This window comes from Paroedura picta, chromosome 14, assembly GCF_049243985.1.
Source record: "Paroedura picta isolate Pp20150507F chromosome 14, Ppicta_v3.0, whole genome shotgun sequence".
NCBI classification, from domain to species: domain Eukaryota; kingdom Metazoa; phylum Chordata; class Lepidosauria; order Squamata; family Gekkonidae; genus Paroedura; species Paroedura picta.
The window spans coordinates 252,157-272,457 of record NC_135382.1 but is presented as its reverse complement, the minus strand read 5'-3'; the positions used below and the strand labels follow the sequence as shown (position 1 = coordinate 272,457).

The following is a 20,301-nucleotide window of genomic DNA, read 5'->3' as shown; positions in this document are numbered from 1 at the left end:
GCCATACTGTAACCATTTTGCTTGTCTGTTGCAGCCTTTTGGATTCTATTTGCTGTCTCTAGCTACAAGGTCAGCCTCTCAGGCTGGCCGTTATCAACATTCTAGCTGGCTGGGTTCCCGGATTTTGCAGCTGGGATGCTTCTTGTTCTGTATTGGCCTTGATACCCCAGTTACCAATGGTTACCAACAGGGGGGGCATGTGGGTCTAAAAACGCAGTTCTTATCTCCCCAACTTTCCCGCTTACACATAGAGACAAAATAGACAGTTCAGTCCAGGTGCCACCCGTGAAAGCATCCAACTAAAGATAACATGCCTAGCACTGGCCTTGGAGCGCCCAGTGTTACTACTTCTATGATAATAGCGGTTGTTACACTAATAAATGGTTAGCAGACAGGTCAGGGCTAAATTGCAGACAGACAGAAATGGCTACTCAAAGGTTAAGCATATTAAATCATGGCAGTAATCTGTGGATTCTGATATTCCGCTCCTCCAAAATCAACCTCACCCCCATCAACCTCCTTCCACTGGGGCTGGTTTGTGTGGACACGCCACATGGAACTCGTGTACAAGCGTGGGAGCTTGTACATTACCAGCATCTACCCACTCCTCATCCCCCATAGGAAATTCTTTCCAGTCCACCAAATACTGCAGTTTGCCCCGATGCTATCTTGAATCCAAGATTTGATTGACTTCATAATGAGTGTCCTTATCCACAAAGACAGGGATGGGAGCAGCTGAAGCAGGATGCCCGTTCATCAGGAGGAGGGGCTTTCTTGAGCAGGCTGGAATGAAACACAGGGTGGACATGTTTATATGTCTTTGGCAACTATAGTTCAACAGTCACAGCATTAATCACCTGAATTAATCACACTTTGAGAGGTCCCACATATTTAGGTCCGAGTGTTGGCAACGTAGGTTCTTGGTGGACAGATAAGCCAGATCGCCCACTTTCCAATCTGGAGCATCAGCCCACCGTTTATCAGCCTGATGCTTGTAATCCCTTTTTGCAGCCTCCAAAGTTTTTACAATAACTGGCCAAACTGCAGCAATGTGGTTGGCCCAGTCCTTTAGATCTCTAGGACTGTCATCCTTCGAAGCCCAAGTAGGCACTGCCTGCAAATCCATGCCATACACTACCTTGAAGGAGGACAGACCAGTGGAAGAATGAACCCCATTATTATAAGCAAATCTGCCAGGGGTAATACCGACACCCAAACAGACTCCTGATAATTAATAAAACACCGAAGGTACTGTTCCAGAACTTGGTACACCCTCTCAGTATGCCCATTGGTTTCGGGGTGGTAGCCCAAGGTTAGTGCCTGCTTCACCCCCAAAGTTTGAAGAAGCTTCCGCCAGAACTTGGCAACGGACTGTGCGCCTCGGTCTGATAAGCATCTATTCAGCAATCCGTGCAATTTATAAACATGTGTCATAAACAAAGAAGCCAGTTTAGGAGCAGTGGCCAGACCAGGACAAGGAATAAAATGGGCTTGCTTAGAAAACGCATCCACAACCACCCACACGACAGTCTTTCCTTGGCTGGGAGGCAAATCTGGGATAAAATCCATGGTTATTTCCTTCCAGGGAGCAATGGGTGTGAGCAATTGTTGTAACAGTCCTTTTTGTTCCCCCCCACCGCCCGTTTAGCAGTTAAACACACTGGACAGCCTTTTGTATATTCCTTGACAGGTCTCATAGAGGGCCACTAATAATGTCTGCGGACCAGGTAGAGGGTCTTGACAAACCCAAAATGCCCCACAGCCTTTGAGTAATGACACAGCTTTAAGATCTTTTTCCTGGTTGCAACCGGCACATAAATCTTGTCGCCCTTGCAGAAGACCCCCTCCCGTGCCTGCAGAGTTTCTCAAAGGCGTGGAAATTCGGGATACTGGCTGATGTCTTTCTGAACCCAGCCCCCTGGGGATGGGGGCCCACTACCCGCTTGGCTGCAAGTCATGGCTGCCAAGCCCAACTGGGCGAGACTGAACATTGCTTCCACAAATGGCTGTCTTTTGCTGTTGTATTGCAGCAAGTGAGACAGTGCGTCCGCCAAAAAGTTCAGTTTGCCAGGCAAATGGCGAAGGGTGAATGAGAATCGGGAAAAGAACTCAGCCCGGTGCATCTGCTTTGACGAGAGCAAGCGGGGACTTGCAGGGCTCATAAGTTCTTATGGTCAGTCCACACCTCGAAGTGGATGGGATGCCATCCAATGCCTCCACATAGCTAGCACCAATTTCACAGCAGCAGCCTCTTTTCCCCAAATGGGCCAATTCTTTTCAGCCTCGGAAAATTTCTTTGAAATGTACGCTTGTGGGTGTAACTGTCCGTCCTCCCCTTTCTGGAGGATCATGGCCCCCATGGTTCATCGCTCGAATCGACTTGGACCACAAAACCCTTCTGAGGGTCAGCATGCTTTAGAATAGGTTCCGTGGTGAATAAAGGCTTCAAAGTCTCAAAGGCTTTTTGGCATTCTGGCATCCACGGAAGTATTGTGCTCTGTTTCAATGTTTTCAACCCTCCCCTTTTGTTTTCAACAAGTCCGTAAGGGATAGGGCAACCTTGGCAAAGTTCAGGATGAATGAACGATAGAAGTTGGCAAACCCTAGGAAACTTTGCAATTGTCTGCATGTCTTGGGGGGTTCCCACCCCAGCAAGTCTTTTACTTCACATTTCAGTCCCTTTGGCCGACACTCGGTAGCCCAAGAAATCCACACTCTCCTTGTGGAACTCACATTTTGACAGTTTGGCATACAAGTGATTGGCTATTAGCCTAGCCAACACCTCTCTTACAAGGTTTACATGCTCGTCTAAAGTCTCTGAATACAGCAAGATATCATCAAGGAAGCCAGGGCACCTTTATACAATAAATCATGCATGAGTTCATTGATTAAATTCATGAACACGCCGGGTGCGCCAGATAATCTGAACGGCATCACACTATATTCAAACGACCCCAGGGAGGTGTTAAATGCAGTCAAATATTCCTGCCCTTTTAAAATCCGCAACCTGTAGTAGGCTTCTCGCATATCCAGTTTGGTAAAAATCTTGCCCTTCCCCAAATGTCCGAACAAGTCCTTAATCAAGGGAAGGGGGTAGGTGTTTGATGTGGACACTGCATTCAAACCTCCATAGTCTGTACACAGCCACAGAGAGCCACCTTTCTTCTTAACAAACAATACTGGTGCCGCCATGGGAGAGGTAACCAGGTGGATGAAACCCCGTGCCAGATTCTTGTCCCAAAAAGGCATGCAATTCTCCCATCTCCGAGGGACTCATGGAATACAATTTTGATTTAGGAAGCGGCTCGCCGGTTTTAATTCAATGGCGCAATCCGTTTTTCTGCGTAAGGGAGACTCATCACATTCCTTTTCCTCAAACACATCAGCTAAGTCCCAATAATTCTTTGGCACTGCCCGCCAGCACACCGCAGTGAATTACCGCCGACCTTCCAAGGTGGTGCCCGGAACAGCTTGTCTGCAGTGATGCCGGCATCCAGGGTCTGTAAACGTTAGAACTCTGGCTCACCACCTGACGCTGGGATCGTGTTTATGCAACCAGTACAAACCCAGCACGAAGAAGAACGCTACTTTAGGAACCACTACTGGTTGGATGCGTTCCCAATGTCTGCTATATCCAAATTCAATGGGAGGGTGCAGGTAACGGCTTCCCCCTCTTTGGAAAATTCACCATCCATCTGTGCGAAGCGGAGGACTATTTGCAAGCATTCTAGAGCTTCTACCAAGCTGGGGTTAATAACAGTCCGGGTAAACCCACAGTCCAAAATGCCCTGCACCCTTACAGTTCTCCCCGTGGTTGGATCTGACAAAGTCACTGGAACGAGTAGAAGGGGAACAGGATTTACCGAGCACCTGCCCCTGCCTCTGACCTGCCAGCGGGGCTGCCTCACAGCAGGTCTGCCCCGTTTCCTGGCAGCCTTCTAGGTTCCTCTTCATCATCCATTCCAATAGCCGATGAGCACCTCTCCAGCTGTTCGAATAATGGGGTGAGCAGGGCGTGCAAGGTTTTCCTTCCAGGAGTCGCTTCCTTGGGTGTTGGGCTGGCGAATTTGTCAGCTGGTTTCAGAGGAGTTTTCTCGGTCCCCGCCATGGCCGGTTTTGGCTTTTTGGATGGACATTCGGCCAGAAAATGCCCCGGGCCCCCGCATACCAAACAGAGGCCCTTCTTGCGAGGTCAAGCCCACTCTGCCGTGTCCAGGATCAAAGGCTTGGAACCGGTGGGCTTCTTGCTCCCCATAACCTTCTTAGTAGACTTTCCTGAGGACCCTCCGCCATTGAGATGCAACAGGATGTGCATTCACTTTTCCATTTCACCTGCCAAGCGAACCCAACCCAGTAGGGTGTTAGGCTGGTCGTGAATCAGAATTTCTCCAGCCGTTCACGGCACAGGCCTTGATCCGGCGAGAGCTCACTCTCGTCTGACATGGCTGTCAAAACCGATAATAGCTATTTGGCGAGATTCGGCTTACTGTCAGGATGACAGACTTGAAAACAAACAGTTTATTTCAGCAGATCTATCTAGGACAAAAACAAAGCCGAATCTGACGTATCAATTAAAAAAAGAAACTTTCCCGCTCAAAAGATGCTCACACACTCAGAGACAAAATAGACAGTTCAGTCCAGGTGCCACCCGGGAAAGCATCCAACTAAAGATAACATGCCTAGCACTGGCCTTGGAGCGCCCAGTGTTACTACTTCTATGATAACAGCGGTTGTTACACTAATCAATGGTTAGCAGACAGGTCAGGGCTAAAATGCAGACAGACAGAAATGGCTACTCAAAGGCTACGCAAATTAAATCATGGCAGTAATCTGTGGATTCTGACAAGATCCTGACACTGATCCCGCAAGACCCTCAGTCTCACCTAGACCCTGTCTGCATATCAGACCCCTAATCTCTCATATCGCTCTTCCAAAAGCAGCCATTAGACAAGTTTCCTTCATTTCCCTCAAAAATGAAAAAGGGAGAAGAAAACTGCTCTTAAAATTCAGATATAATAAAAACCATCATTTCCAAATTTCACAGCATGTGGATCAAAATGCACCTGAATGATGCCAATATTTATGTATTTATTGAAAATATTCATCCCCTGTCTTACCTTTAAAATAGCTCCAAAGAGTCACAATAATTTCCCCCTAAAAATCCCCAAATGAAACGAACAAATAAACAAAAGTTATAACACACTCCCAGTTCTCAAACTGAAAAGAATTTAACTGTTGGAGGAAGCCAGCGATGGTCATTCACATTCCACCTGAGGCTTAACGTCTTGACGATGGAGGTCCTGTGGCTGGGCAAGAAAGGACCAGAAGAGGAAGTGCTTCTCCCATCCTGATGGAGTGAAATCAATTCTATGACTGTGAAAATCTTTTTCCTGATATCTAGCTGGTATTATTCCACACATAGTTTAAACCCATTATTGCAGGTCCTATCCTCTACTGCCTTCCAAGTGACAATCTTTCAAATACTTAAAGAGAGTAATCACATCCCCTCTCAACGTCCTCTCCTGCAGGCTGAAGATTCCCAAATCCCAATGAGGATTATCTACTGTGTGGAACTCAGATATGAGCTCAGCACTTTTGTTGACAAGATGGCTTCCCCTTTGATTACATAGAGCAGGAAGAAGCATGAACAATCCCAACTATTGGGGGACATGGAAGGTATGGCAGTGGGAAGAGGAAAATCAAGAGAAAGAGTCGTCAGATATGTAGGCAACTATACTAGGTGATTCAGCATAAACCTTGTCTTGAGGTCTTCAGTTGCTGGAGGTCACCTCTATTTCCAACGATTTGGCCATTCGCATAATTTGCTCGGTGTAGAGCTTCAGATCTTCACTAGGTGACTCTGGATCAAGGTCGCCTACAGTGTCATTGGGGAAGGGACTGATGGTAAGTCTGAGCCCGACCCAGAAAGGAAGTCTTCTTCAGAATCCAAATGCCTCATAAGGGGTTGAGTATACCAAACTTGCAGCATCACAGTTCCATGGAAAGGGGTGTCTGAGTCCTGGAGGTGCTTTCCACAATTGATACTCACCCCATTCTTGTGGTCTAGAAGAAAAAAAACATGGCAGCCTTGGCACTGAGGAAGAGGCACAGAACTCTGTGCTAGGGAGGATGGTTCCAATAGTTGACTAGCTGCTGGAACGGCCAATGTGCCCTGGCCAGGCTCCGTTTCCCCTTCTCAGAATGATGAGCTGGGGCAGCAGGTGGAGAATGTGTTTGTGATGGGGAGATTTGGCTGGAACCAAAGAGTTTGAGAGCATCTTAGAACGATGCTTCTCCTTATGTTTGGTTCTGGAACATGCTTTCTTAGGCAGGGTTTCCAGTGCTCAATGTTCAGTTGAATGGACAGCCAATCAGATCCGATGCTTCAGTTCTGTGCCAGGAATTGAGATGCTCAATGGCGGATTGACAAGCTGGTCAGTTCTAATTGGTGATTTTGAAGGAAAGGATTGACTGTGTTCTGCCAGGGCAGATGCATTCACTGCTAGGCTATTATAGAGCAAGAGAGCACTTTCTCCCATAAGATTCCCTTCAAGCAAGCTGTTTGATCTGAGCAGGCTTGCCGGGTAGAATGTACAAAGTAACTTACAGTTTTTGGATTTCAGGCCATAGTGTGTTCTGCAGGAGATGATCTTCCGTGGGAGGTTCTGCAAGAAATTACTGGTTTGAAACAGGGGGATTTCTCTCTCACCCCCCCACCCCAGATTTTTTCATTCATCTGTTCTCTCCCATTTCAATTCCAAAACTTTGCTTCAGAAATCAAACTACATACAAATCATGTTCCATACCTGTCAGGCTACATGGCTGAAAGTAATCCTCACAATACTGACTAGAAGAATTCACATTTTCCTTCTCTCCTGTTGCCTGAAATGCTGTGTCCTCTGTCAAAAAAGATTTTTAACATATCAAAGAGAAAATAGCAGAAACAATGGAATACCTACGAAACATTCCAAAGTAATTATTCAAACTCTAAGTTATAACCCAATTACCTATTGTGAGGAGGCCCTAGATCTGTTATGTTGCAAGATATTTGTGCCTCAAAATGCCAGATAATCGAGAAAATACCAGTTAATAGAGTTAGTTGAGAAAAAGTGGAAGAACCAGGTTCCAGAGAAATTTCTCCACTCTCCTAAGAAAGGGCAGAAGAAACACACAGTTGCTAGTGAGTTTCCGAGGGAAGCCATGTTGGTATGCAGTAGAACAATGGGTCCAGGAGCACCTTAGGGACCTTCTTGAGATATTAGTTCAGCAGTGGAATAGGCTGCCTAAGGAGGTGGTGAGCTCCCCCTCACTGGAAGTCTTCAAGCAAAGGTTGGATGCACACTTTTCTTGGATGCTTTAGGATGCTTAGGGCTGATCCTACGTTGAGCAGGGGGCTGGACTAGATGGCCTGTATGGCCCCTTCCAACTCTATGATTCTATGATTCTAGTTCAGCAGTGGAATAGGCTGCCTAAGGAGGTGGGGAGCTCCCCCTCACTGGCAGTCTTCAAGCAAAGGTTGGATACACACTTTTCTTGGATGCTTTAGGATGCTTTGGGCTGATCCTGCGTTGAGCAGGGGGTTGGACTAGATGGCCTGTATGGCCCCTTCCAACTCTATGATTCTATGATTTAATGAGATGGAATGGAACTTTTAGTCTCCAAAAGGTGGAAGGGGTGTTGCAAAGAAGGAACTTAAGATGCAGTGGTACAATCTGCATTGTAATCAGCTTGATTAAAAAGAGAGGAAATATCTGAAGGCAGAAATACAGCATCTTCAGTGAGATAAGAATCCGATTGAGCCCTGGATGTTAATTCCGAATGTGACTCTCATGTTGTAATCTCCTCCTTGAAGCTTCTCTCTTTGAGAACTACTACTCTTAGATCTGCAACGGAATAATACAGAAGATTAAAATTTTCTCCCTTTGGTTTTTGAGTGTTGTGGTTTTTAATGTTGGATTTTAATGTTTTGTTTTGTTTTGCGTAGTTTGTCCAGTGGAGAGACCAGAAGGGCACTGCTAATATTTGATGGCATATGTAATATAGGAAGATGAACAAATCAATAAACCTGAAATGGTATGGGTGGTGTTAAAATCACATTCCCAACTCACTTAGCCTTTCCTCATACGGGTTGGTTCTCAGGCTCCAGAACATCCTTTGTAGCTCTTCTGTGCACCCTCTGAATGTTGTCCATGTCCTTTTGGAACTGAGGCCTCTAGAATTGCACACAATACCCCAAGTGCAGTCTGACCAGTGCGATATACAGTGAATCATCAAATCAAAGAATTTGAAGGTGCTTCCAGGGTCATCTAGTCCAACCCCCTGCACAATGCAGGAACTCACAACTACCTGCCAACCCATAGTGACCCCAATTTAATTGCTCAAGTGATCCCGCCCCCCAAAATCAAAAATCTCCAGAATCCACCTTGGCCTGGAGGAAATTACCATCCAACAGTGGCAATTAGGAACTCCCTGGGTATGCAAGGAAGGGTCACAAGAGACAAACACTGGCACATGCCTTTCTGCCCATCCACTCACAATCTGCCCAAGTTTATTTATAAGATAGTTACCTACATGGACCTTTGATATTAATAGACCCAAGTTATATGGCTTAAAATATAAAATATAAGGTATAAAATATATGGTAACATGTTGAAGACTTTGTCAGTATCTTTGAAAAAAAAAACAATTAAGAAATAAGTTCACTGATGAAGTAAAATAAGAAAATGAGGTTTTATACCTAGGAAATTGTTCTATTGTTTGAATATTTAGCCATCGCCAGGTTGAAAATTTCTTTCTTGTCTATCTACTAAATTCATAAAATAAGCATTTCTGTCATATGATGATCTAGCCTCTACTTAAAAACTTCCAAAGGAGAACTCACCACTTCATGAGGAAGCATGTTCCACTGAGGAACTGCTCTAGCTGTGAGGAACATCTTCCAGAGGTTTAGCCAAAATTCTTTGGAATTAATTTCAACCCATTGGTTCTGGCCTGACCCTCTGGGGCAACAGAAAACAACTCTGCTCTAACTTCTATATGACAACCCTTCAAGTATTCGAAGATAGTTACCATACCACCTCTTTATGTATTCTCTCCAGGCTAAACAGACCAAACTCCCTTAACCTTTCTGCATACGACTTGGTCTTCAAACTCCTCAACATCTTCATTGCCCTCCTCTGGACACGCTCGTTTCTCTACATCTTTCTTCAGTTGCAGTGCCCAAAACTGAACACAGTACTCCAAGCGAGGTCTAACCAGAGCAGAGTAAAGTGGTAACATCACCTTGCATGATCTGGATACTATAGTTCTTTTTATACAGGCCAAAATTCTGTTTGCCTTTTTAGCCCCCAAGGAACACTACTGACCAACAGGCAAGAGTTGGTGGATTAATACTGACCAACAGGCAAGAGTTGGTGGATGAGGTGAAGGAGGTGGGGACCCTAGGGGGAACTGACCATGTCCTCATAGAATTCCTTTTGAGATGCAAGGAAGCTTGTAGCCAGACGCGGATGTTGGATTTTCGCAGGACAAACTTTAATAAACTCAGAGACATGATGAGTGTCATACCGTGGATGAGAATGCTGGAAGGGAAGGGAGCATGTGAAGGGTGGGTGCTACTCAAACAAGAACTATTGCATGCTCAATCAATTACTATCCCAGAAAGACGAAAACACTGCAGGAGATCTAAGAAGCCTATTTGGATGAACAGAGAACTTCAAGAGGAACTAAGAAAGAAAAGGGAGATGTTCAGGAAATGGAGGGAAGGACAGAGCTCTAAAGAACAGTACCTACAGGTTACAAGGCACTGTAGATCAATCATCAGAAAGTCCAAAGCTGAGAGTGAGCTAAGATTGGCCAGGGAAGCCCACTGTAACAAGAAAAGATTTTTCAGTTATGTGAGGAGCAAACGTAAAATTAAGGAGGCAATAGGCCCACTGTTGGGTGCGGATGAACAAACTCTAACGGAGGATGCAGAGAAAGCAGAAAGGCTCAGCACCTATTTTACATCTGTTTTTTCCACAGGTCAAAGGGTTTAGGCACATCTAGAGATGGCAGTAGCCAAGAGATAGTGCCTGGGTGGCAGGTTGACATGGACAGAGAGGTTGTTGAGAGGCATTTAGCTGCACTGGATGAATTCAAATCCCCTGTGTCGGGTGAAATGCACCCGAGAGTGCTCAAAGAACTTTCCGGAAAACTTGCAGAACCCTTGTCCATCATCTTCGGGACCTCTTTAAGGACTGGAGATGTCCCAGAGGACTGGAAGAGAGCAAACGTTATTCTGATCTTCAAAAAAGGGAGGAAGGATGACCCGGGAAACTACAGACCAGTGTGTCTGACTTCTGTTGTGGGTAAGATAATGGAGCAGATATTAAAGGAAGCGATCTGCAAACATCTGGAGGACAATTTGGCGATCCAAGGAAGTCAGCATGGATTTGTCTCCAACAGGTCCTGTCAGACCAACCTGGTTTCCTTTTTTGACCAAGTGACAGGTTTGCTGGATCGTGGAAATTCGGTTGATGTCGTTTACTTGGATTTTAGTAAAGCTTTTGATAAGGTTCCTCATGATGTTCTGATGGATAAATTGAAGGACTGCAATCTGGATTTTCAGATAGTTAGGTGGATAGGGAATTGGTTAGAAAATCGCACTCAAAGAGTTGTGGTCAATGGTGTTTCATCAGACTGGAGGGAGGTGAGTAGCGGGGTACCTCAGGGCTCGGGGCTCGATCCAGTACTTTTTATTTATTATATTTATTAATGATCTAGATGAGGGGGTGGAAGGACTACTCATCAAGTTTGCAGACGACACCAAATTGGGAGAACTGGCAAATACTCCAGAAGATAGAGACAGAGTTCAACAAGATCTGAACACAATGGAAAAATGGGCAAATGAGAATAAGATGCAATTTAATAAAGATAAGTGTAAAGTTCTGCATCTGGGTCAGAAAAATGAAAAGCATGCCTACTGGATGGGGGATACGCTTCTAGGTAACACTGTGCGTGAACGAGACCTTGGGGTACTTGTGGATTGTAAACTAAACATGAGCAGGCAGTGTGATGCAGCGGTAAAAAAGGCAAATGCCATTTTGGGCTGTATCAACAGGGGCATCACATCAAAATCACAAGATGTCATAGTCCCATTGTATACGGCACTGGTCAGACCACACCTGGGGTACTATGTGCAGTTCTGGAGGCCTCACTTCAAGAAGGACGTAGATAAAATTGAAAGGGTACAGAGGAGAGCGACGATGATGATCTGGGGCCAAGGGACCAAGCCCTATGAAGATAGGTTGAGGGACTTGGGAATGTTCAACCTGGAGAAAAGCAGGTTGAGAGGGGACATGATAGCCCTCTTTAAGTATTTGAAACGTGGCCTTTTGGAGGAGGGCAGGGTGCTGTTTATGTTGGCTGCAGAGGAAAGGACATGCAGTAATGGGTTTAAACTACAAGTGCAACGATATAGACTAGATATCAGGAAAAAAAATTCACAGTCAGAGTAGTTCAGCAGTGGAATAGGCTGCCTAAGGAGGTGGTGAGCTCCCCCTCACTGGCAGTCTTCAAGCAAAGGTTGGATACACACTTTTCTTGGATGCTTTAGGATGCTTAGGGCTGATCCTGCGTTGAGCAGGGGGTTGGACTAGATGGCCTGTATGGCCCCTTCCAACTCTAGGATTCTATGATTCTATGGCTCATGTTCAGTGTATGGTCTATTAAGATGCCCAGATTCTTTCTTGTCTATTGCCCAGACAAGTCTCACCCATCCTATAGTGATGCATTTGATTTTTCCTACCTAAATGCAGAACATTACATTTTTCATTACTGAAATTCATTTCATTTTCTGGTTGACAAATCGTACTCAGAGGGTACTTGTTAATGGTTCAGCATCTTCTTGGAAAAGAGTGACATGTGGAGTACCCCAAGGATCTGTCCTTTGGCCTGTGTTATTCAATATTTTATTCAACATTTATATTTATAAATGATTTGGATGAGGGATCAGAGGGGATACTTATTATATTTGCAGACGATACTAAACTGGGAGGGGTAGCAAACACAACTGAAGACAGCAACAATACAGGATGATCTTGATAGGCTCGAGAAGTGGGCTAAACTGAATAAAATGTTCAATAGGGACAAATGTAAAGTTCTGCATTTAGGTAGGAAAAAGCAAATACACCAATATAAGATGGGGGAGACTGGTCTTGGCAGTAGCATGTGCGAAAAGGATTTAGGAGTCTTAGTAGACCATACATTGAACATGAGTCAGCAGTGTGACTCAGTGGCTAAAAAGACAAATGGAATATTGGGCTGTATCAAACAGAGTATCATGTCCAGATCACGGGAGGTGATGGTACCACTTTACTCTGCTCTGGTTCGGCCTCACTTGGAGTACTGCGTTTAGTTTTGGTCATCCCAATTGAAGAGGGATGTTGACAAACTAGAATGTGTCCAGAGGTGGGCAACAAGGATGGTGAGGGGTTTGGAGACCAAGACATATGAAGAAAGGTTGGGGGAGCTTGGTCTGTTTAGCCTGGAGAGGAGATGACTGAGAAGGGATCTATTCAAACGGGTGCCATATGGAGGATAGAGCAGAATTGTTCTCTCTTGACCCAGAGGGACAGACCCGAACGAATGGGATGAAATTTATTCAAAAGAAATTGAATCTCTACATCCAGAAGAAGTTCCTGACAGTTAGAGCGGTTTCTCAGTGGAACAGGCTTCCTCAGGAGGTGGTAGGTTCTCCCTCTTTGGAAATTTTTAAACAGAGGGTAGATAGCCATCTGACGGAGAGGCTGATTCTGTGAAGGCAAAGGGGTGGCAGGTTACAGTAGATGAGCGATTGGAATGTGAGTGTCCTGCGTACTGCAGGGGGTTGGACTAGATGACCCATGAGGTCCCTTACAACTCTATTATTCTATGATTCTATGGAGACACAGTTGGCATCTGGTCCCAGAGGCTGTGTTCAAATTAGGAAGGACATTCTTGTGGTTGAGAAATGTTTTAACGTTAGGAGGTGGTGTGTGGGCAAAATTCAATTTCTCCTATGTATGTTTACTGATTTCTTGTAACCCATTCTGAGTCAATAGAGAGAGGATAGGAAATAAAGACAAATAAAAATAAATACAGACAGTGAGTCTTTGGGAAAAAATAAAGAGAGTAGGAAATAATTGTGATATTATTGGGGGGGGGGGGCTGTTACAGACTGCCAGTCCAGGCAGAGGACTTGGATGTGATGCTCCTAGACTAGATTGCAAAGTTCTCAAAGAGGCAGGACACAGTGATTATGGGTGATTTCAATTATATCTGTTGGAAGATCAATAAATCCTTAACTTGTCTTGCTGACAACTCCATTTCCCAGACAGTAGAGTTGGCAATTAGGGGGACCAGAATTTTAGATTTGATTCTCACCAATAGGGAGGATCAGTCAGTTTACATTCAAATCCCAAAGAAGGGCAATGCCAAAGAATGTTCAAACTACTGCACCATTGCACTCATTTCTCATGCTAGCAAAGTTATGCTCAAAATCCTACAAGCTAGGCTCCAGCAATATGTGGACCGAGAACTTCCAGAAGTACAGGTAGGATTTCGAAGAGGCAGAGGAACTAGAGATCAAATTGCCAACATACGCTGGATCATGGAAAAAGCTAGGGAGTTCCAAAAGAACGTCTACTTCTGCTTCATTGACTATGCTAAAGCCTTTGATTGTGTGGAGCACAACAAATTGTGGCAAGTTCTTAAAGAGATGGGAATACCAGAGCATCTTATTTGTCTCTTGAGAAATTTATATGCAGGTCAAGAAGCAACAGTGAGAACTGAACATGGAATCACTGACTGGTTCAAAATTGAGAAAGGAGTTCGGCAAGGCTGTATACTGTCGCCTTGCCTATTTAACTTGTATGCAGAGCACATCATGAGAAATGCGGGATTAGAGGAGTCACAAATTGGGATCAAGATTGCAGGGAGAAATATCAACAACTTCAGATATGCAGATGATACCACTCTAATGGCAGAAAGTGAAGAGGAACTAAAGAGCCTGTTGATGCGGGTGAAGGAGGAGAGTGCAAAAGTTGGCTTGAAACTCAACATCAAGAAAACAAAGATCATGGCATCCGGCCCTCTCAATTCCTGGCAAATAGATGGGGAAGAAATGGAGATAGTGACAGATTTTATTTTCCTGGGCTCCAAGATCAAAGAAATTAAAAGAGGGAGGAAAGCTATGGCAAATCTAGACAGCATCCTAAAAAGCAGAGACATCACCCTGCCAACAAAAGTGCGTTTAGTCAAGGTTATAGTCTTCCCAGTTGCAATGTATGGCTGCGAAAGTTGGACCATAAGGAAGGCCGAGCGTCAAAGAATTGAGGCTTTTGAACTCTGGTGCTGGAGAAGACCCTTGGACTGCAAGGCGAACAAACCGGTCAGTCCTAGAGGAGATCAACCCTGACTGCTCTTTAGAAGGCCAGATCCTGAAGATGAAACTCAAATACTTCGGCCACCTCATGAGAAGGAAGGACTCCCTGAAGAAGAGCCTAATGCTGGGAGCGATCGAGGGCAAAAGAAGAAGGGGACGACAGAGAATGAGGTGACTGGATGGAGTTACTGAAGCAGTAGGTGCAAACTTAAATGTACTCCGGGAATGGTAGAGGACAGGAAGGCCTGGAGGATCATTGTCCATGGGGTCGCGATGGGTCGGACACGACTTCGCACATAACAACAACAACAACAAAAAGGACAAATAGAATCCCAAATTAGTCCCAGAATATTTTAGCCTTTAATGCAGGGACACTGTTAGGTGGCATGCCACCAAATGACTGACAATAACATCACTGGAATGCCCCCCCCACACACACACCCCCCAAATAGCTCACCCCCCTGAATGGAAGAATGGGATGCAGGAGACAAGACTGACAGTCAGCTGATTCAGTGGGCAAAGAGCAGCTTCATAACTGTTTTGATGGATGATTTTATTGTCTTAATGTTAGTAGGTGTGTTATGGTATAAATGTTGTAAACTGCCCCCAGCTAGCGATCTCAGGAGGGGCAGTAAGTGCACCTGCACACGAAAGCTCATACCCGTAATAAAACTTTGTTGGTCTTAAAAGTGCTCCTGGGCTCTACATTCGTTCAACAAACAAGCAAACAAGCAACACAAAGCCTTTGCAGCAACGGGCCTTGACAGTTCATTCGCACAGTCATCAGTTCACAATGCAGCCCTGAAGCGATCAGTTCCCAGACCAAACAGACATTGGATCCCAAGGAGAGACAGGAGGGGATGAAGACCTGGCTCCTTTGGGCCTGAGGACTACTGAGGCTCTAGACCACTGACAAGCAAAGACTGAGGTCTACTCTACTGAGCAAAATTTGAGTTCAGGGGTGCCTTTAAGACCAACAAAGTTTTAGTCAAGGTATAAGCAAGCTTTTGTGTACATGACTGTTTTCTGCTTTTGTAATTCTTTTTTTTTACACTGCTTGTGATGTATCACATCTCATATGACTTCTTATTGTTTCTCATTTTGTGATCCTAGCCCTATTACACTGTTTTTGGGGCACCTTGGACTATCGGCCTGCACTGGGTCACAGTGCCTATAGTCTCAGCAAGAAACAGGAATTATAAATAAAAAACATATATCAAATGTTTTAGAGACTGTTCCATGTATTGTTCTTATGTTATTATGTAAGCTGCCCTGAGCCCCCCGGGGAGGGCGGTATATAAATATAAAAAATAAATATATCCATAAAACAAAAAAGAAAGGCCACCTGTCTGCCCACACTTCCCTTTCACTGACATTGACCTGCACAACGCAGTGCTTAATAGACGGACACACAGACTGCCTCACCTTGAAAGACAGCTTTATTCGACAAGCCCAATGCTGGAACAGAAGCACCTTCTGCAAGATCAACCATTTGCTAAAAAGTGGAAAAAACAAATAACAATGGCTTCCATAAACAATTGCGGCCTCAGTCTCATCTTATCCATTTGGTGCCTCAATAATTGTGAAACAGCCTTGGGGGATGAACAGTCCGGCCTCTCCAGGGCCAATTAGGGTGCAGCCAGCTGCACCTTGATTGGCCCAGCCCCCACAGCCCTCACCCCCTGCCTCACAGACGTGCCTGGCTGTCAGAGCCAGGCACGCCTGTGACTCCACTGCTCCACATCCTGGGCCCCAGGTGTGAGAGGCCACAGGCCTCATGATGGCCCTGGTTGTGCTTTCCAGTCCCCCAGGAAGCCATCCAGCCACAGGGGGGAGGGGAACACTTCCCAAAGGCCTGGAAAGCACTAAGGCCCTGGGTGTGCTTGCCAGGTGCCTGGAAAGCTTCCCAAAGGCCCTGGGTGTGCTTGCCAGGCGCCCAGAAAGTCGTCCAGCCACAAGGGGGATGGGGGAGGAGGAGAGGCACTAGGTGTGCTTGCCAGGCCCCCGGGAAGCGCTCTATCTCCCCCCCCACCCCTCGTCCTCAGTGCTTCCTGGCGGCCTGGAAAGCAGCTGGGACGCTGATGGGGAGTACCTTTTCAAAGCCCGTTCTTATGAACGGGCTTTGAAGCTAGTTTGTAAATAAGGCATCCTGTCCCAGGAGCTTTGAAAAATTGGTCTGTGGCTCTCAACCCTACTATCAGTAAATCAGAAATCTCAAAATGAGAACACAAATTGCAAAATATCTCAAATAAACAAATACAGATAAATTTTGCCTGTTTCAAGCCTCTGTATTTCTGTATCTCTAAATACATATTGAATCTTTTAGGTCCCAAAGATACCCCTCCCCCTCCAGCAACTGACCTACAAGCACCAGGGCTTCAGATGACAGAGAGAGAAGTTCGGGGGCTCAAGGTTAGTTAGTAACAATTGTTTTTATAAAAAAGAAATTGCAACAATTCTCCAAGAATCAACTAAATCTCAAATGAGGATTCTCAATCTATATTGTTACAAAAAGGTAAATACACTTACACCAAAATTCAGCTTCTCCAGAGAGACGCCAGAAATGATGCTGAAGTTTTCCACAAAGTTTCTAGGTGCAGTAAATACTCGAAGCACTTTCTCATCTGCTCCGGATACAAACTGAAATCGCCCAGTCATGGCTAAACACTGCATGCCATACCCGTGGACCTGAGGCCTTGCCACTTCATGCCACGTGACCTATGGGAACAATTCACACACACTGGAAGCCAGGCCAGAGGACCGCTGTCGTGGTACCCGTCTCCCATTCTGTGGTCATCAGGATGTCAGATCAGACAGACCCAGGTCCAACCCCCCACTCAGCAGAGGGACTCCATGGATGATCTAGAGCAGTGGTCCCCAAACTTTTTCAGGCCGGGGAGAGGGAGGCTTGGGGACTGGGGGGGGGGCGCCCCCCGGCACCTCCCCTCCCCCCTCAGCGCGGCGCTCACTGCGCCGGGGCACAGGAGTGATTGGCTGCCCAAATGCCGCGCCGCAGGGGGAGAGGGAGGCACGGGCACCGGCACACTGTCGGTCGCAAATGCGCAGTTGAGGAATGTGTGGAGCCCACCCCTTCAGAAATGCAGCCCTCCTTCTGACAAAATAACCCATTTCTTGTCTCATGGTTTTAGAAAAGATGATAACATTTCATCACTGAAGGGATTTTTAGCAACCTGACTCACGTGAACCCTTGGATGGTGGCCCACGGTGTCTTTTGGAGCCACAGCAGGATCTGCTGCTGCAGCTGCACCGTGCTCAGGAGCTCTGCTGGAATCATCCAGTCTGGCCTGGCCTGGTCCGGCCGTTTGTAAGAAGCCCTGGAGGGAGAAGAGCTGCCCTCCCCCGAGGCTCGTGTCTTTGGGCCACCTGACTTTGGGGGGCTTCCTTCACCTCGGCCAGAGTGGCCCCGGGTGGGGTGGTGCTCACCGGGCCCATTGCCTCTCTTTCCAAGGCCCCTAAGAGGGCCGGGAGCTTGTCTACTGAGAGGAAGTCTCCATTGTCCCAGGAAGTCTCGGGACGAAAGAAGCTTAGCTGCGACAAATCAGGCTCTCACAAAATGGCCACCGCAGCTCTTTGCCCACCAAAAAGCCACTAGCGAGCCTACGCCTGCTGCTCTCACTAACCTCCCCTCTAACAAACAATGAAGCTGGAGGTGAGGGGAGAAGGGAGGGGTGGGGTGGGGTGGGAGGAAAGAAAGAAGGCTAGAAGAGTTGAGAGAAAAGGATCTGGAGAAACGAAAGTAGCAGAGATCTCTGCCTACGCTGTCTCCCTATCTTGAGGCAGGGGAAAGACTGGGGAATGAGACGCTCAATGCAGGACAGCAAGTGAGGGAGGATCATCTAATTAACCCCCGCCTCCCTGAGAAGACGAAGGGAAAACCCATCCTTGCAGATGTCCTCCGGTCCAGGGGGAGAATCAATTGCTACACACTATTTACCAAGCTTGCAACATCATCAGCATCAACAACAAAATACCTCTGGTTGATTCTCTCTTTTCCAGGGAGCAAAGATCCTCGTTGTTTGATCAGCACCAACAGTAATGATAAACTCTCCCTCTGGGTCCCAGGACACATCTTGCACACTGTTGAAATGCCCTGTAATCACCACTTCTGAAGTCCACTCTTGCTGTTAACACAAAAGAGCCAATATTCTGGGCTGTTAAGAGGGACGCAGCAGACAGAGGGGCACTCCCACTGCAAAGGAGGCACATCGTCAATAGAGGGAAGCAGGTGAATTCAGGTGGCATACATGTAGCAGAAGCCAATACATGGTCCAGAACAGAACCAGTGGAAAGATGGGAGAACAAAGGCCCAGAACTTAAACTCCTACTGATTGCAGTGAGAGATCTGATTCTCTTTCTAACTGCCCCAGTGCAGCCAATACTTAACTTTGGATGAGTAAATACCTTTTGCCTGCTTGTGTGTATTTCTCCCTTCTCCCACCTCAATTTTACATCAACAAGGAAACACGTTGGCTGGATCAAAGGAACAGGTCTGGCCTTGGCTTCCAAAGCTCCACTCAAGACGTTTGGGAGGGGGGGCTGCGAGGGACAGCCAGACACGGTAGACGGAAGTGCTTGCCGCTTGCGGATCCCACACAAGTCCCTTTAAACGTTCCCGGTCTCTTTGCACCCTCCCCTGGGAAAGGGCATGTTCCAAGCCCCTGACTTTGCCAGGTAAGCACCCTGTGCAACCTGGATTGGGGGGGGGGGTCACATACGGTCAAGCCTAGCTCTTCCTCCTCATGGGTGGCCACCCAGATTCGCCCTAAAGTCCTTTGCCCGATGCCTGGTAAGAATGGTGAGATGACTCAAGCAGAGTTGCCTGAAACTCAATCCTACTGTCATAGAGTCATAGAATCATAGAATAATAGAGTGGGAAAGAACCTCAAGGGTCATCTAGTCCAACCCTATGCAGGACACTCACATCCCAATCGCTCATCTGCTGTAACCTGCCACCCCTTTGCCTTCACAGAATCAGCCTCTCCGTCAGATGGCTATCTAGCCTCTGTTTAAAAATTTCCAAAGATGGAGAACCCACCACCTCCTGAGGAAGCCTGTTCCACTGAGAAACCGCTCTAACTGTCAGGAACTTCTTCCGGATGTTTAGATGGAATTTCTTTTGAATTAATTTCATCCCATTTCTTCTAGTCAGTCCCTCTGGGGCAAGAGAGAACAATTCTGCTTCAACTAGGGTGTCCAAAACTGAACACTTTCTTGTCCTCGCAGTGGTCCTATGGTGTCCATATTCTTTTTCTTACCTGAAATATAACTAAAGAAGCTTTTTTTTGTTATGTTTAGCATTTCTTCCTAGCCTAAGCCCATATTGAGCTTTTGTTTTTCTAACACTCCCCCTGCAATTATTGGTTATTTGTTTATACTCATCCTTGGTAATACGGCCTTCCTTCCATTTCCTGAATGCCTCTTTTTTATTCCTCAAATCATTTGACAACTGCTTATGGAGCCAACTTGGCTTCCTTAGCTCCTTCCATCTTTTCTTCTCAAGGGAATTGTTTGTGGTTGAGTCTTCAGTATTTCGCTTTTAAGAAACTCCCAGCCCTCTTGGACTCCCATCTCTTTAAGTCTTTCTGACCATGGGTCTCTATGCAACATATTTTTAGTCTGTGAAAATCAGCTTTCCTGCAGTCTATACGTACGACTACCTAAAGGTTTTCTCTTTCCCACAATTGAAAATTCCAAAGCACATGGTCACTGCTTCCACATGTGCTCACTACTTCCACCTCATCTACCAATTCTTCCCTATTGATGAGAATCAAGTCTAAAATAGCAGAGCCCCTGGTTCCTCTCTCTACTTTCTGGGAAATGAAGCTGTCGGCAAGACAAGTTAAGAATTTAACGGAGTTTGCATTTTAACAGAGTTG

At 46.1% G+C, this 20,301-nt stretch overlaps 1 protein-coding gene across 5 annotated transcripts in view; it reads right to left on the bottom strand.

Annotated features, from left to right (window-relative positions):
* Positions 1–20,301, bottom strand: part of ELP2 (elongator acetyltransferase complex subunit 2) — a 111,148-nt gene that overhangs the window by 52,896 nt on the left and 37,951 nt on the right. For all 5 annotated transcript variants that reach the window (XM_077309702.1, XM_077309700.1, XM_077309703.1 and 2 more), the window contains 5 exons: positions 18,397–18,546; positions 16,934–17,122; positions 15,830–15,899; positions 6,807–6,899; positions 6,608–6,665 (listed from right to left, as the gene is read on the bottom strand). In XM_077309702.1, the coding sequence (XP_077165817.1) occupies positions 6,608–6,665; positions 6,807–6,899; positions 15,830–15,899; positions 16,934–17,122; positions 18,397–18,546 (560 nt within the window). The remainder of the gene's footprint in view (positions 1–6,607; positions 6,666–6,806; positions 6,900–15,829; positions 15,900–16,933; positions 17,123–18,396; positions 18,547–20,301) is intronic.